General features: G+C 38.1%; 1 protein-coding gene and 1 long non-coding RNA gene across 4 annotated transcripts in view; one reads left to right on the top strand and one right to left on the bottom strand.

Annotated features, from left to right (window-relative positions):
• LOC128105745 (uncharacterized) overlaps positions 1 to 18,640 on the bottom strand; it is a 187,420-nt gene that overhangs the window by 72,129 nt on the left and 96,651 nt on the right. The window lies entirely within an intron of this gene.
• Emcn (endomucin) overlaps positions 1 to 18,640 on the top strand; it is a 95,936-nt gene that overhangs the window by 24,652 nt on the left and 52,644 nt on the right. The window contains exons 2-3 of the mRNA XM_052731046.1: positions 5,773 to 5,895; positions 15,060 to 15,134. Coding sequence (XP_052587006.1) covers positions 5,773 to 5,895; positions 15,060 to 15,134 — 198 coding nt within the window. The remainder of the gene's footprint in view (positions 1 to 5,772; positions 5,896 to 15,059; positions 15,135 to 18,640) is intronic.

Below are 18,640 nucleotides of genomic sequence, written 5' to 3' on the forward strand. Positions count from 1 at the left end.
AACTATAGGGGGGATAAATTTAAACCCTGATTTAAAATGGGCCAGAGAATGCTTGTACAGTGTTGGTAGGAGTGCAAAGTGGCTAGTGTAGAAAATAGTCTAGAAGTTACTCAATACACAGCAACACCACAAAGAACAGAAGCAGGAAGGTTGGGGAGATGGCTCAGTGGATAAGAGCACCAGAGGACCAGGTTTGATTCCCAGTATTCACATGGAAGCTTACAACCATCTGTAACTCTAGTTTCAGAGAATCTAATGCCCTCCTCTAGTTTCAGTGGGTTCCAGGCATGCACGTGGTGCGCACACACACACACACACACACAGACACACACACAGACAAAACACTCATACATATAAATAAAATAAATAGATCATTAATTTTATTTTACTATGAAATGGAGCTATCACGATGCAGTGATGCCACTACTGGGTATAGGAACAAAAAAATTAGTATGTCGAAGAGACACCTGTAACACATATCTATTCCAAAACTATTCACAATAATTAGGTTAGGAAATCAGACTAAGTGTCCATCAACAGAGAAATGAATAAAGCAATGAGTGTAACAAACACATGGGAATGCCATTTAATTTGTAAAATGGGAGATATCGCATTACCTTATGTCTGGGGCTGGAGATCATTTTGCTCAGTAAAGTAATCTAGACTGACTAAGACATGTGCTGCGTCACCCCACTTACATGTAAAATAATCCTACTAAAAGAAGCAAAGGGGGGCACAGTGGATGTAGAGGCTGGGAGATGAAGAAAGTGTGGCTGTGACTGAGGAGGACAGGCTCTCAATTAGACTAGAAGAATATAATTGAGATTTTTCAGAGATTAATATTGGAAAATGTGTATTATACACCTTAACATCACTGTGAGTAAATTTTAAAGATTCAGCCACAGAAAAAAACAAGTATTTGAGGTGGTTATCATGTTCATTAACCTTATTTAACTATTCCACATTGTACTTCGGAGTTACAACATCATTTTTGTACCCTGTAAATACTTTCAACTATAATTTGTCTTTGTACAATTAGGGCAAGAAAAAAATTATCTTTAATTTTTCAGAAAATGAGGAAAAAACTGTCTTTTTCAATTTTACCCTTTTGTCACCTGAAGTAGCCTTTTGGCTGCTAAAAAGAGCATTTTAATTCAGCTAGGACTTAGAGAAAATGGAAATAAGAGCAGGTAAGTCACAAGATACCCCGACTCAGCCGAACACAATGCCCTAGCTTCAAACGTGCACCTTTACTGTTTCATGTATGAAAGTTGCTATTTCTGACTCTGGTGATCTGTGAGTCAGAAGTGTCCGGTGGGACTTTCTGTGTTTCTGGAGAATTTGGGGGAAAAGTTGATGGACTTAGGAGATCAATGAGAATTAAGCTGAAGGTGTGGATTGATAAAAGCAGGCATAGCACTTGACTGACCTTGGCCTCTGGTTAGCAGGTCCCAGAAAGGTGCAAGGCAGTGCTCCCACAGGACAGGCAGACACCAGGACTGATCCAGAGATGACCTGTGAGGGCCCTGCCTGTGACATTTGACAGAGCTAATCCTAGCATCTCGTTACCAGGCAGATGTCAACAGAACTCCTCAGAATCAGTTCTTCTCTCGACTCAGAATCTCTTGGGGGAAAGGATCCTAGCACAGCCCTCTGAACGTCCAAGAGGACATGAGGGTCATTCCTTATCCCTCTCACCCAGCCATATGAATATTAAACACAACCATTGCCAGTGTGAGCCTAAGGGATAAATATTCATCAATCAAACTTGGCATATAATATAAAAAGTCCTGTAATAAATCTCCACATCTAAACTATCCCATTATTAAACATGATCTTCAAGGAATCACATTTGCAAACAGAGTGTCTCTGGCATTGCCCCTAAAATTGAATGGAACACTGGGTGGGTGGAGAGAATTGGCCCTGTAACAGCCTCTGACCCGCCAAGCCCCTCTACTTGTCAGCCAGAATGCCTCAGATCCTCAGGTCCATTTGCAGATAATGTTCTGTGTTTAACAAACTCATGGATGCAGCGCTGAGTCCTGTTTTCCCCAGAGGGGCCAGGTGGCTGAGACACCTGTCCATGCCTGCAGCCTGCCAGACTTGGCACTCCCTCCCTTCTGCACAGATGGCTGGAGACCTGAGGAGATGGCTCTTTCAGGTGCAGAATTTCTTCACTTATTTAAGTGTGTTCCAGAGAGGGATAAGATTTTTCTGTTATCTTCCAACTCCACTCAGTCCAAGTAAGAAATCTAAGCACTCATAACTTCTGTCCCTTCAGGGATATTTTTTAGCTTAATTGAGAAAGTAATCCAAAGCCTGTTTTTCAAATCTTCAATTGCTTTGAAGTTCCATTTTAAAATGGGATTTTCCTGTCTTTATTTCCCAGAGATTTAAGGGTGCCAAGCACAATCAAGGGCCCCTTCAAGGTACCTCAATAACCTCAAGTTTACTTGTCACTTTTGATCCCCCCATTTGCATATGAAATACACATTTCCATGTTATGTTTAATGATCCAATTCCTCTCAAAATCTCTCTCTCAAACAATTATTGATTATTATAGGTATGTTGTATCACTACATTGCACACAGCCATGTCTGCACTGTATAATTATACACCGTCAATTTATGTGGCAGAACTCTGGGTTTCTCATATATTTTAGCTCTTATCAAAATAGGTGTTGAATAAATGTTTATCAAGTTAAATGGCTCTTTATCTAGTAAATATCTTATTAATTTCTTATGAGAAATGAAATTTAAGAACAATGTAAAGATAACATTTGACTACATCATTGTACATTAAGTTTCTTTTTAATAAAATCACTTGCATCTAATTTAGTTGGCAGTGAATCAGTGATGTCTCATGTCAAAAGACAAGGGATCCTATTACTAATAAAAGGGGGTGGGGTTACAATGAAACTGATGATCTGTTATTGTCCAGCTCAGAAAAGATCATCTTTCCTCAAGGGTTTAAACCTTCCCTCTGAACTTTTGCTGGTAGATAAAAATAGTGAAGTAAATACTTTCTCAGAGACAGGTGAGAGAACGCGTGCACTCCATGTGCTTAAATATCACAGTGGAGCTGGGAACAAAGACAGATATCCTCTTGTTGTATGCTATAACAGAGGCTTTTACTGTATCAGATCATGATTTTTATATAAACAGTCATTCTATGTTTGTTGAGTAAGGAAGGGCGTGAGGTAAGAAATACCTCTGGAGATGGTGGTGGTGTTTGGAAATTCAGAGAGTTCCCATTTAGAAAGTCTACACACAGGGGGCTCATCCAAGCTACTTACTAGTAAATTTCGTAGTCTAAGTGGTATACTCATTTGTCTTTGAATAATTTATCCACTTCAAATTAAATTTAGAAATCCTACTAGATCATGAAATGAAAGGTTAAACAAGAGATAGACAGCTACACCAAAATGGCTGTGAGAGGGGTTAACCCCATCCAGACACGTTCAGCACCCTGCTGAGTCCCGGAGGTGGAAAGGTCAAACAAAAGGCATGGAATCTACCTCCAGAGAAGAAAAAGCTTTTGATTTGATTTCCATAAAGCCTGTGAAAACACAGCTCTTTTCTGTATGTGCTGAACCCCTCCCTGTTGCATCAAGCACTTTCCATTTACTGGGTCCATAAACAGAGTCAGCGCTAAGAGCTAACACTTCTGAGCACCTCAGGGCTGTGAAATGAACAGCAAATACATCTGCCTCCGGACATCAGAGACCGCATCTCCCTGACGTGCCAAATATTACTTTGTCTCTGACTCAAAGAAAGTTTTAAATACAAAGTAAATTTGAGATTCCATACTGATGCACATTTACTGCTGGGACCTATCTAGTTCAGGATACGAACCTAAGTCCTCATTGCTCTAAGTCCATCAGCTTTACATAATCTCCGCTAAACACTGGACAAACCAAGGCAAGACAGAGTAATGCCTTCCTCAGAGGGTTGATTTCTCTACATAGACATTTATTTACTGCATTTATGCCATGTGCCCACAGTCTCACTCCTGTGGAGAGACTGTTGCCCTGTAATTGTTCTGAATGAAGAACAATTACACTTCTGGTGGAAGAGACATATATACACACACACACACACACACACACACACACACACACACACACACACGAGGAGAGGGGAAGTCCAGAGAATAGACCTATAAAATACAGGGTCAAAATCTTATATACATGCTGTGGGATAGTCTGTATGTCAAATCTGTTGCTCTGATTGGTCAATAAATAAAACACTGATTGGCTAGTGGCCAGGCAGGAAGTATAGGCAGGACTAACAGGAGAATTGAGAGAAGAGGAAGGCGGAAGGAGACACTGCCAGCCACCGCCATGACAAGCAGCATGTGAAGATACCTGTAAGCCACGAGCCACGTGGCAAGGTATAGATTAATGGAAATGGATTAATTTAAGATATAAGAAGAGTTAGCAAGAAGTCTGCCACAGCCATACAGTTTGTAAGCAATATAAGTCTCTGTGTTTACTTGGTTGGGTCTGAGCGGCTGTGGGACTGGCGGGTGAGAGAGATTTGTCCTGACTGTGGGCCAGGCAGGAAAACTCTAGCTACATATACATGCTAGTAAATTATAATCATGTTAGGAATTAATCTCATCATAGACTATTAGTCAAGCCTTGTATATTTCACTTTGGAAACATGATAAAGCAGTGTTGACTTCCCTGGTTCTGCCTGTTATAGACTAGTTCCTTCACATGTGTTAAAGGATTATCATTACAAAAGAAGAAGTGGGCTAAAATTCATTTCCTGTATTTCCATAACTTTGGTTTCCCAAGCATAAGCAAAATTTAGAGAAATAAGCAATTTGAAAATATGGATTTATGGTGGCCCCAGACTTAAACTATCACAATTGTTTAATTTCTTTAAAGTTTATTGTCTTTCCTGGTAAGGTCTTACTCTCTTGCATTTGCAAACGTATATGATAAAATGAATATTTAAAAAATAAAACATAAGGCATAAACTATAACAAATATAATATTTATGTGTATACGATATACAATAAATATATGTATATGTAATAAATACATACAAACTATAAATTATATGGTCTATAAGTGTATTTTATATAAATGACAAATAATAGATTATATACCACATTAATTTATACTTTGTATATAGAGAACACAAAATAAAAAATATTTTATACGAGAGAAAAAGAAAAGAATCAAGGATGTATATACAAATATTGACATTTTAGTAATGAATGACTTTAGTGTGCTATTAAAGTATATAGCAAAATATCTACTGCCAGAAAACACACATTTGGTTATTTTCTCTAGTGGAATTAGTTATAGTAAAAAAATAGTGTAAAATTTCAAATATAACATTATGCATTCCTCATTTGTCATCTCAGCCATTATGTAGCTCTAGAAATACAGACAACTCTGCCCATCATCTAGAAGAATTCACACCATTGTGAGAAGTAGATGGACCTGGGGACAAATACTAAACTAAGATCAATTGATTACAACTTGTAAATTGGTCCCAAATCTAATTTCTACTAATTGGGTTAAGATAATATATATGATATCATATATATCATATCACAGTAAACATCACACACACACACACACATATATATATATGTGTGTGTGTGTGATAGATATGTAAATGATAGATAGATAGATAGATGATAGATGAGAATACATTCACACTCAATTATGTTAGTTTACTATAGTTGACAATATTAGTCTGTTGATTGAAAAGATAAATGTTAATGAAATAACTTAAGTATATCTTTTTTCAGATGTTCAAAATAAATCTACTCCATCACTGCCAGAAAATTCTACAACAAAATTGTCTGTCACGACGCCAGGCACTGTGGCAGTAACAAATCTTAACAACCCGACAGTTGGAACACCAGCTAAAGGTAGGACCTTTCTATATAGAATGCAATTTCTCTTAAGATCAAAACTAGTAGGTCCTATATAATGTACTATGGTAAAATAATTGTTATAAAGCTAAGTAATGCTTCACTATTTACAAATTCCTCTCTAATTTGGAGGCCTTGCAGAGTTTCCTTAATGATGTTATTTTGGATCACTTCTTGTTTGGGGAAGGCTCTATTGTGACTGTTACATAAACAAAGTTTATTTTTAGAGAAGAAAACAATTATCATACCTAAGTCATAAAAATATCTTTTTAAATATCTCAGTTCTCCACTTACATAGCACAGTGAACGATTGGAAACTGTACAGACTGACAGATTTTGTTGGTCATATGTGCTAATAATAGATTTAGTTTGAAGATTTCTGTAACAATTTTATCACAATTGTTATTGGATGGAGCATCAACTATTCCAAGAATTTTGGCTAAGTATTAAAATATATTATTTAACTGTCTTGGTTGGGGCTTCTGTTGCTGTGAAGAAACATCATGACCATGGCAACTCTTACAAAGGAAAACATTTAATTGAGGCTGACTTACAGTTTCAGAGGTTTAGTCGATTATCATCATGGCAAGAAGTATGGCAGCATGCAGGCAGGCAGACATAGTGCTGGAGAAGGAGCTAAGAGTTCCATATTTTGATCCACAGATGACAGGAAGTAAACTATCACACTAGCTGTAGCCGAAGCATATATGAGACCTTAAAGTCTGCCAGCACAGTGACACATTTCCTCCAGCAATGTCACACCTCTTAATAGTGCCACTCTCTATAGGCAAGCATTCAAACACATAAGTCAATGGTGGCTGTTCGTACCTATTCACACCACCACATTAACTGTCTTTAAAAATTTGCAATGTCCGTGGGACTGGAGGTGTATGTATTCAACCCCATCACTTGGGAGGCAGAGGTGGGTAGATAACTATGGGTTTGAGGCTAATCTATTCTGCATATCAAATGCCAGGGCAGCCAGGGCTATACAGAGAGACTCTGTCTCAAAAAGAAATAAAGAGAGAGAGAAAAAAGAAAAAAAAAGTCATTATAATCACTCAATTAAAAACTCAAAGGATTTTCAAGCCAATGTTTGCTATATTCATCTCGTAACACCGAAAAAATAAATAAATAAGATATCTCATTCAGGCTCAGTATTCAAAAGGAGAAAAAAAATAAACTTGCTAGTTAATTCCCAGAAAATTGAATATTTAGAATGAATGGATGACTGAAATTTTACCACTGTATTTCTCAGCTCTGCACACCTTCCTTAATTTTCACTCTAAGGTCAGGCTCACACATATACACATCAACAATCTGGACTTGAATGTGATGGTAACTTAACAGACCAAGGGTATCATGAGCAGAATCTATTTCTACCATGTTTGATTCTACAGTGAAAACAAACCAGTCCTCACAGAACTCCTTGACCAAATCAGAAGAAAGCATACTCAACAGGGACAACATGGGGGTTTTAGTCCCCGTATATGGGAGAATATGTTTCCACCGAAGAAAAGCTCCAAACAAAGCAGTCACAGCCTAGGAAGTCTCCAGCCATCTCCCCAGTGTTGTGTTTCATTTCTCGGGATTGTCTCATTTCTGCGCTCTCAGGCTTCACATCGGATTTTTACAAAGTGTGACTATCTGCTTTCTTCTCTAAGCTTCAACTGCCTCTTCAATATGAATTTGCTCTAAGTTGGCAAGAGTGTATTAGGTTTGCAAACAGTGATATTTGCACAAGAGCCAAGATAGAGAATGTAGGGTGCTGATGTTACATCCAGGCCTCCGTCTCTATAAAATTCTATGGTCAAAAGTAATATCCTAATAATAACACAAACCCTGGAACAATATTTAGTTACATGAACCATAGAGGCAGGGGTTCAATGAAAGATTTTGGGCAGAATTGTAATTTGTGCATGCCAGAAATGCACCTTATTTTGCTGTCATTATTTCAAATAAGTTAGGATGTTATTTCAAACCTGCTCATATTGAGACAGAGAAAGATAATTTTTTTAATCATTTTTGCAATGTGTGTGTCCTATAGTTGGGCATGAAACACCCCTCTCTGAAGCAAGGGTGTGTCACACTTGATTATAACATAGCTCACACAAATACACCCATATGTTTCTCCCAATTTCTTTTGATAGACATTGCTGGCAATTTATATTACCCACATAATAAATATTATACTTCGATATGTGTTCTCAAAAGTTCTCCTAGTGAATTTGAATTGCTTACTTTCAATTGTAAAATTGTAATAAATCATATAAATTTTGTCTTTTATTAATTTGTATTACAAAAATATTCAGACATATTGTAAGCAAGGAACATTTTAATTATTCTCCCTATATTCACCTCCCTAAAATACGTTTTTACAGATTTCATCACATTTTTTCAACTTTCTTCATAGCCAGAGGTCTTTCTGCATCCCACTCAGTCCCTCAACTGCTTATAAAATAATCATTCAGAGGCTTAATATTAATTATAATTGTTTGGCCAATGGCTCAGGCTTATTATTAACTGGCTCTTACAACTTAAAGTAGCCCATTATTATTAATCTATGTATTGCCATATGGCCATGGCATTACCAGTCTGCTGGCATCTTGCTGTTTGGGTGGCTGGATGACATCTGCCCTGACTCCACCCTTTTTTTACCTGTATCTCTGCTTGGAATTCCCACTTGACTCTAAGCTGCCTTGTCATAGGCCAAAGCAGCCTTGTTTATTAACCAAGGGGAACAACACGTATTCACAGTGTACAGAAAGACATTTCACATCATTTCCTCTTTCGTGTCCTTCTTCTCACTTTAATCTATTTATTTGGTAATTAAAGTATTACGGAATCCACACTAAAAATGTGTCTCAAATCTTGAGACAGTTCATTGCAAAGCTACAATGCCATTATCAAACCTACTTTCCAAATTCTTATGACTTTAGAATCGCTTAGTATCAAATGAGAGTACTTTTAAGTGATATAATCTGGTAGCCATGAATATAGTAGTGAGGCAGGGATGAGGAGGAAGTAAGTCCATTCTAGGGCCTCTAATGAGACCAAGTGACACTGCCTGGTAGAGCAGCTTGCTACAAGGTAGGAAAGGCAGGCTCACCTGCACTGGGAGAAACAGTCTGGGGTGGAGGGAGCAGAGCTGAAGGCAGTGACCAGGCAGCTGGAGGAGGATGGCTTGGGGTGCTAATCAATGGAGAAAGAGCACTAGAGAAAGAAGACATGAGACTGCTTTGGCCTAGCCTGTTTAACATCATTCTGTACTAAGGGGAGTTGGAGTACGCACACTGGCTGAGCTCATGCTCCTAGAGGTAACACAGTTACATAGTAATGAACAGGAGGGGAAATCTGCCTTAATTCCTCATGTTCTAAGTAGTATGTCAGGCATGTGAACAGCTTAAATGTCAAGCAGGTTTATATTCAGACCTCCCCCCTCCAAAAAAAAAAAAAAAAAAAAACCATTGCATAGATCAAAATACTTCACACACACACACACACACACACACACACACACACACACACACACACACACACGCATGCACGTACACACAGTACACACAGTATACGCATGCACACACCCACCCCACACAGAGCCACTTCTCATTCTTCCTTTCTTAAGGGCAACACAGTGCTCCTACCCACAGTAAAGGATTTATAAACAAAAGAAAAAATATAGAAGTCTGTTTCTTCTCATTTTTGGCTTCCTAATCAGATTTTCTTTGTTTAAAATTCAAAGGAGAGTTGGTTCCACAGAGCTTATAAGTGTCTTCCTTCTGCCAATGGCATTGATTCCATCACAGGGAAAGTGAAGAAAAAAAAAAAGTCTGCAATGGAGCAGAGACTTCTCGTAACAACATAGCTGTAGTGGAGAAGTGATTGACAGCTTGGCCTGGAGCAGGTCTTGCTTTCAGAGACTTGCCCAATTACAGGCAGGACTTGACCTCTTCCGTCACGTCCATCAAGTGACCTGTGCATTTTGGGCAAAGGTCAAACAGTGAGAGTTAAAAGATAACATCTTGCAGGCAAAGCGTATAATCATCAGAAAATGAACTTCAAGCACACAAAAATAGATTTGAAATTTTGTCTTGTTTAACATTGATTGTTATTCAGCTTGGTAAAGAAACGTTTGATAGTCAATGCCTTTACTTTGGAGTCCTGGTATATTAATATCAATGATATAATTGGTTAAAAAAAATAAACAAAAGCCTTGTATAGGTTCTCAGTTGTATATAAAACCCAGCTACCAAAATACTCAATTAAAAGATTTTTAAGATTAAAGGATGCAAATAAGCCCATTTGAATGTAAATTTTCTCATCTCTTCCCTGGACAGTGTCAGATGTCTGCAAAAGACAGCTTCTTTCTCTTCTATTTTAGAGAGGGGATGGAAAGAGAGCCCCAAGGATGTAGATGCACTCACGTTTATTTTTATTTTAGAACTGTTACTACATTATATTTATTCATTTTGTCACACACATGTCTTCCTTCCCCCGTGTGGTTTTCAGGGATTGAACTCAGGTCAACAGGCTTGGCAGTAAGTGCCTTTGCCCCCTGAGCCATCTCTCAAACTCTGTACTTCCTTTATTTAAAAACAAATAAAAAAGAGAGTGGTTGATAATGAAGTGGTGTTAATGAGATAAATCAACTAATAGAACAAAAACTTTTCAGAATTAATATTAAAATCTCAAGTACAAAATAGACATTCAATTTTAACTACAGTCAAAGATGTTTCCAGCCAGCTGTTTCATATGAGACTTTGCTACGGTGATTTTTTTTTTTGTTTTTTTTTTTGTTGTTGTTTTTTTTAATTTATTTTAATTTATTTTGCAATACAATTCAGTTCTACATATCGGTCACGGATTCCCTTGTTCTCCCCCCTCCCGTCCCCCTCACCTTCCCCCCAACGCCCCCCCCCCCCCATTCCCATCTCCTCCAGGGCAAAGCCTTCCCCACAGACTGAGGTCAACCTGGTAGACTCAGTCCAGGTAGGTCTAGTCCCCTCCTCCCAGGCCAAGCCAAACAATCCTGCATAGGCCCCAGGTTTCAAACAGCCAACTCATGCAATGAGCACAAGATCTGGTCCCACTGCCTGGATGCCTCCCAAACAGATCAAGCCAATCAACTGTCTCACCCATTCGGAGGGCCTGATCCAGTGTGGACCCCTCAGCCATTGGTTCATAGTTCATGTGTTTCCATTCATTTGGCTATTTGTCCCTGTGCTTTATCCAACCTTGGTCTCAACAATTCTCGCTCATATAAACCCTCCTCATTCTCGTTGATTGGACTCCCAGAGATCCACCCAGGGCCTAGTCATGGATCTCTGCATCCAGATCCCTCAGTAGTTGGATGAGGTTTCTAGCACAACAATTAGGGTGTTTGGCCATCCCATCACCAGAGTAGGTCAGTTCGGGCTGTCTCTCGACCATTGCCGGCAGTCTGTTGTGTGGGTATCTTTGTGGATTTCTGTGGGCCTCTCTAGCACTTTGCTTCTTCCTGTTCTCATGTGGTCTTCATTTACCATGGTCTCCTATTCCTTGTTCTCCCTCTCTGTTGTTGATCCAGCTGGAATCTCCCGCTCCCCCAAGCTCTCTTTCCCTCGACCCTCGCCTTTCATTACCCCCACTCATGTCCAGGCTGTTCATGTAGATCTCATTCCATTTCTCTGTCATTGGGCGATCCCTGTGTCTTTCTTGGGGTCCTGTTTTCCGGGTAGCCTCCCTGGTGATGTGAGTAGCAGACAATTCATCCTTGTTTCATGTCTAGTATCCTGCTATGAGTGAGTACATACCATGTTTGTCTTTCTGAGTCTGGGTTACCTCACTCAGGATGATTTTTTCTAGATCCATCCATTTGTCTGCAAACCTCATGATGCCATTGTTTTTTTCTGCTGAGTAGTATTCCATTGTGTATATGTACCACATTTTGTTTATCCATTCTTCAGTTGAAGGGCATCTGGGTTGTTTCCATGTTCTGGCTCTTACAAACAATGCTGATATGAACATAGCTGAACAAGTGCTCTTATGGTGTGGTTGAGCATTTCTTGGGTATATGCCCAAGAGTGGTATAGCTGGATCTTGGGGGAGATTGATTCCCAATTTTCTAAGAAAGCGCCATATTGATTTCCAAAGTGGTTGTACAAGCTTGCATTCCCACCAGCAGTGGAGGAGAGTTCCCCTAGCTCCACATCCTCTCCAGCATAAGGTGTCTTCAGTGTTTTTGATCTTAGCCATTCTGACAGGCGTAAGGTGGTATCTCAGAGTTGTTTTGATTTACATTTCCCTGATGATTAGGGATGATGAGCAATTCCTTAAATGTCTTTCGGCCATTTGAGTTTCCTCTGTTGAGAATTCTCTGTTTAGTTCTATAGCCCATTTCTTAATTGAACTGTTGGGCATTTTGATGTCTAATTTCAGGCCCTGCAGTCCCCACGCCCTGCCCCCACGCCCATCCGCCTGAGCCCCAAGCCCCTTCCTGAGACTTAGAGGCCGGCCCCCAGCTCCCATCTTGCTCCGGACTTCCCTTTTGGAACACTGGTCTGGCTGAACCAAGTGTGCGGATAAGGCCAGTAACGAAGCACAAGGAGATGGGCAGACGTCAAGGCAGAAACATATACAACAAAATGAATAGCAATACAGCATCACCAGGCCCTAGCCCTCCTCCAACACCTAGACCTGAACATCAGAAATTGGAAGAAGCAGAAGAAAACAGCCTTATGAATGACATCATGAAGAAGCTAGAGGCTTGTGTAGAGGAAAAGACAAAAAAATGTGAAGAACGCTGTAAACAACTAGAGGAAAGGGCAAACAAATTAGAAGAAATCAATAAAGTCCTGGAAGAAAACAATAAAATACTGAGAGAAAATCAAGAAAAATCAATGAAACAAATGAAGGAAACAGTCCAAGACCTGAAAAGGGAAATAGAAAAAATGAAGAAGACACAAACAGAGGGAATGCTGGAAATAGAAAATCTGAGAAAACGATTGGGAACATCAGATGCAAGTATAATCAACAGAATGCAAGAGATGGAAGAGAGGATCTCTAGCGTTGAAGATACAGTAGAAGAAATACATTCATCAGTCAAAGAAAACACTAAAGCCAACAAAGTCATGAACCAAAATGTCCAAGAAATTTGGGACACCATGAAAAGACCAAACCTAAGAATAATAGGGGTCGAAGAAGGAGAAGAATACCAACTCAAGGGCACAGAAAATATATTCAACAAGATCATAGAAGAAAACTTTCCCAACTTAAAGAAGGAAATGCCTATGAAGATACAAGAAGCTTATAGAACACCAAACAGACTAGACCCCCAAAAAAAGTCCCCTCGCCACATAATAGTTAAACAACTAAACGTACAGAATAAAGAAAGAATATTAAGAGCAGCAAAGGAAAAAGGCCAAGTGACATATAAAGGCAAACCCATCAGAATAACACCTGATTTCTCAATGGAGACTTTGAAAGCCAGAAGAACCTGGACAGATGTAATGCAGACACTAAGAGACCATGGATGTCAGCCTAGACTAATATACCCAGCAAAACTTTCAATCACCATAGATGGAGTGAACAAGACATTCCATGACAAAGCCAGATTTAAACAATGCTACGGTGATGTTTAAGTTGCCCAGCTTCTGTGCAGGAAATGCACACTTAAAACTGCAAAAAAAAGATTATTAAAACCTAGTCTCATAAACTTCCTTGTATGATCAGATGAAAGTACAATAGGATTGTGTGCCTCACCTTTCTCTTCTCTGTTATCTTCCTGTCTATAAGTTTGAATTGAAAATGAACACTACGTGGAAAATGTTGCAAATACACGTTCACTAAACAATAGTAAAGTTATGATACAACATACTTTATATATATATTTATGTGTGTATATATATATACACACACATATATATGCAGTATCCACTTGTGTTTATATCAACTTCAGTCTATTTCTCTTAAGAATTATTTGAAATTGTTGAATTGTTTATGAACTTTAAATTAACACCAATGACAGATGCCATTGGTTACCAGTAGTTCCTCATAATAATGGTGTACATTTTTCTTCAGAATTTTAATATATTCAGCACATAAAGAGAAATTCACCATACCATATGTACAGTGCTACACATATTTAAAATTGGTTACTGATAAATTAGTAACAATCCAAAAGTGTTACAGTTCTCACCACAAGCACATATGTGTATGCATATGTGTACACACACACAAGCACACATACTCACACATACACACAGATGACCTGTGAGGTATTAAACCTGTCTGAACAGGGCTTCCTCCAAGACTTTGTGGGCAATATCCAACTTTAAGCATCTTTTTGCCCTAGGCAATTTCAGGAATAATTCGTAGCTTTTAAAAAATATTCTTTTAATAAAGGAGTACAAGGACACGGAGATCAGCCAAGGACCATGGTTTATATGCCTTATGCAGTCGACACAGCTCATGATTTTGACAGTTACTCTCCAGTAACATTTGCTTCTTTCTCAACATACTTTCCAATGCTCTTTAGTATTCAGGCATAAGGCCCCATGTTTACTGGGAAATGCATTACAATCTTGCTTCATACATGCATGCCATACTAGGAGTTAAAACTATTTGGATTTCTGAAGTATTCAAAGACCATCTAATGAATAGCAGATTAATTTCAGAAGTTTTCAAGTTCCTCCATGTCTGGTTTTATAGAATTTTCATTACCATGAATGACTAAGTTAAGGAAATGAAATATAATTCTGAAATAAAAGTTACATTTCATGATTCTATTTGACTGGATCATTTTTTCCCCACAGGAAAAAATAAAATGATTTTTATCACTAAAATTTAGTTTTTGTAATACTTTTTTTTGCATGTTTAATGATATCCAGGTAATAACCTGCAATAAAAACGTGGTGTTCGGATCACTCATACTAAGTGTGTGTGTGTGTGTGTGTGTGTGTGTGTGTGTGTGTGTGTGTGTGAAGTCAGTCATTCAATAATTCAATACTTGCATTCCTCTTTAGATCGAATGAGCTGGAAAACAATAAAAGGGTTACTTAGTACATCTGTAGATTTATTGCAGATCATTTCTAAACTTGACTTTTATTCATTCCTTGGCAGATTAGGTGAGATTGTGATTAATAATAATAATAATAATAATATCATCTATCTTATCAAACTAGGCACAGCCAATGGTGAATTATCCAAAACAACTTTGGTACCAGCATTTAATTCACAGACAACAGTAAAAACTGAAGGTGAGTATTGATACTTCTTGTTGTTGTTGTTGTGTGTGTATGTGTGTGTGTAAAACTCTTGGATTTTCTATAGATAGCATGATGTCATCTGAATATGGAAAAGTTTAGGTCTTCATTTCCAAAGTCAATGCCTTTGATTCACTTAGGTTTATTATCTGCCGTTTCCCTTTGGGAGAACTGCTGGAGTGATACTGAACAGTGGTGAGAAATGACGTCATTACTTTCTTCCTAACTACAAGAGAAAGTTGTCAGGATCTCACCATTTAGTGAGATATTAAACTCCTATGATTAGTTTTTAAAGATGCTTTTATCATGTAAGAATTTTAAGTTTTCAAAAATGATTTTTCTCAACATATTGAGGTCATGTTATCATTATTTTATAAAGATGGCATGTAACTTTGATTGCTGCATGTTGGACTAACCTTGCTCACTTGGCAAAAATTCCCTATGGTCATACTGCGGAATGCTTTTCCTATGAGGCCAGTTTCATTTATATTATTTTGCTAAGAATTTTCATAAGAGATATAAGCTTGTAGTTTTCCTACAACCTTTGTTTTCTTTTAATATCACAGTAATATTAGCCTCATTGGATTGAGTTGGGATGTGGTCTGTTCTCTGCAACTGTTTTTGAAAAATTGTGTGATCTCTTCATATTACAAAGGCAAGTTACCATTTTAGGAAACTCACCATTAAATCAGGCTACTCTTGTCTGTCTTCTTTTTCATCAGAAGAAAATATCCTACTTAAAACCTATGAAGAGCTCCAATGTCAACATTTCAGACAAGTAGGAGTTGAGTCACTACATGGAAAGTGGGGTGATAAATGTGGGAGGAGAAGTTGATTTGGGTACATTTTTTGAGACTTCTGTACAGGGTCTAGTACAAACAGAGGAATAATAAAAATATAGAGAAGATTAAAAAGCTACTAATATTTTCTGCCCCAAATCATCAGAGAATAAGCTATAGGGAAAGAAAGTTCAAAAATCAATATGATACCGGAGTTTCTAAAGAAGAACGGGGGCTTTATTATTTTTTATTTCTTTATTGTATTTTATGTGTATGAGTATTTTGCCTGCATATATGTCTGTGTACTGTATGTATATGTGCCAAGTGCCACAGAGGCCAGAGGACAGTGACTGTTGTGAGCCACAACATGGGTGCTGGGAATCGAATCTGGGTCCTGTGTAAGAGCAGCCAGTGTTCTTAACTGCTGAGGCATCTCTCCAGCCTGGCAGAAGGAACTTTTAAATTCTGAATTCTGAATATCTTTGATGATATCAAACTACCTCAGCTTATTTGATTTCTGCACTTTTTATAATACAGAAAGCCACTTCAAATAGCTCTGGAATGGCCTTTTATTTAAAACAAAGTGATATTTTATTCATGGCCTAATTCCTACAGGATCCTGTCTTGGTAACTGGGGTTAGAAAATAAAGAAATTTGGTGATCCAGTCACACAGTTAACCATGATCTAAGGAACAGTGTGCTCCCAGTCCTCAACCACAGCTCATCTGAGGTCCTTTTGCACTCTCAAGAGTGAGGACCTTGCTGTGTGTACAACTTCAATGAACCTATTTTGTCCAACAGCACATAAAATTCTTTCCCATTTTTCTCTTGTTAGAAGTTCAAGTCCAGAGTCTGGAGAGATTGCTCAGTGATTAAAAGTATGTACTTTTTTTGCAGAGAAAGGATCCAGGTTTAGTTCCCAGTACCAGCATAGGGCAGCTCACAACTGCCACATGTCTGGCCTCAGTGGGTACCTGCACTCATCTACACATACACACACATTTGGAAGAAATATTTTTTAGGTGTTGAAATACCACTCAGCTTTGACCGTTATTCTCTTCTCTTCAGCATACTCCTGTAGCTTAATTCCAGTGTCTTGAGCTATTGTTCTTAGTAGTGAATACTGGAGAGAACCAAGTCTTAATTTGAGCTATGTTCCTTCACATAGAATTTCCACCCTTCTAGTGCAACACTTTAAATTAACTGACAAAGTACACTACTTCACTACTTCTTTTCGTTCTAAAGAAAAAGAGGCCACAAGAGTCTTCAATAAGCTCCTATTCTCCAGTCTCCACTGATGCTAAGAAATATCTTCCTAGTATATTGAGTGTAGACGTCCAGACAACCCACAGTCTTACCATAAGTTCTTTGACATTATCCCAGAAGGCATTGAGGGAATCTAGACATTAATTAAATCTGTCCCTGACTATTATCTTGTTACAGAGACAGAATTTCTATAAATTACTGACTTCAAGTCATCCTTGAATGTGAATCTGTCAGCTGTTACTTTTAAAAAAATGTTATTTTCCTAGGAGTTAGTAAGCACAATAGCACACATTAAAATAATGGCAATCTTAACAAAAAAAATCTGTGAGTGTCTTAATCTATGTAGCCCTAAATTAATTTTATTATGCAACATTTAAGAAAAAAAACACTTCACAAATCTGTTTGCCAGTGTTTCATTGAGAATATTTCTGTGTGTGTTTCTTTCTTGTTGTTTTTTATCTGGCGTTGGTATCAGGGCAATACTGGCTTTATAGTGAGTCAGGTAGCATTCCTTCTCTTTCTATCTTATGGAAGAGTTTGAGGAACACAGTATTAGCTCTTCTTTAACAATTGGCTAAAATTTGACAATGAATTTATCCAATTCTGGGTTTTCTTTGTTAATACACTATCTTATTAGTGCTTTAATCTCACTATTACACAGTTGCTTATTGCTTATATCTTCTTGATTACATTTTGTTAGGTTGTACGTGTCTAGGAAATTGTCCATTTCAAATACAATTTTTAGTTTGTTGGAATATACACTTTCTAAGTATGTCCTAAAGGTCTTGTGAATTGCATTGGTATCTGTTGTGATATCTCCCTTTTCATCTCTAATGTAGCAATTTTAGCATTCATTTCCTTTCTTTTGGTTAGTTCAGTTAAGCTTTTGTCAATTTTTGTCTTTTCAAAGAATCAACTATCCCATTGACTTTGTGTACTGTTCTTTCCATTTCTGCTCTGTTCATTCCCCTGGATTTTTCTTATTTCTTTCTTTCTACTGACTTGGGATTTGGCTTGCTGTTTTCCTATGACCTTTAGATGTATCATTTTTATTTGTGTTCTCTCTAATTTTTTTTATTTTTTTTCAAATTAAGTGCAGCCAGTGATAATATATATTTAAGTATTTTCCTCTAAACTCTTTAGCAATTAATTTCTTTTCTTTTTTTATAATTTGATTTAATATTACATATCAGCCACAGATTTCCCTATCCTCCCTCCTCCGCCCCCCCCCCACAGTTCACCCCCCATTCCCATCTCCTCCAGGGCAAGGACTCCCCTGGGGATTCAGTTCAACCTGGTAGATTCAGTCCAGGAAGGTCCAGTCCCCTCCTCCCAGGCTGAGCAAAGTGTCCCTGCATAGGCCCCAGGTTCAAGCTTCTATAACTGTAAGCTTCCCTCTTAAGACTACTATTGTGTCCCATGGTTTCTGGTAAGTTGTGTTTTCATCATGATTCC

The sequence above is a fragment of the Peromyscus californicus genome, unplaced genomic scaffold, assembly GCF_007827085.1.
Source record: "Peromyscus californicus insignis strain IS unplaced genomic scaffold, ASM782708v3 Scaffold_9__1_contigs__length_137607984, whole genome shotgun sequence".
NCBI lineage: Eukaryota > Metazoa > Chordata > Mammalia > Rodentia > Cricetidae > Peromyscus > Peromyscus californicus.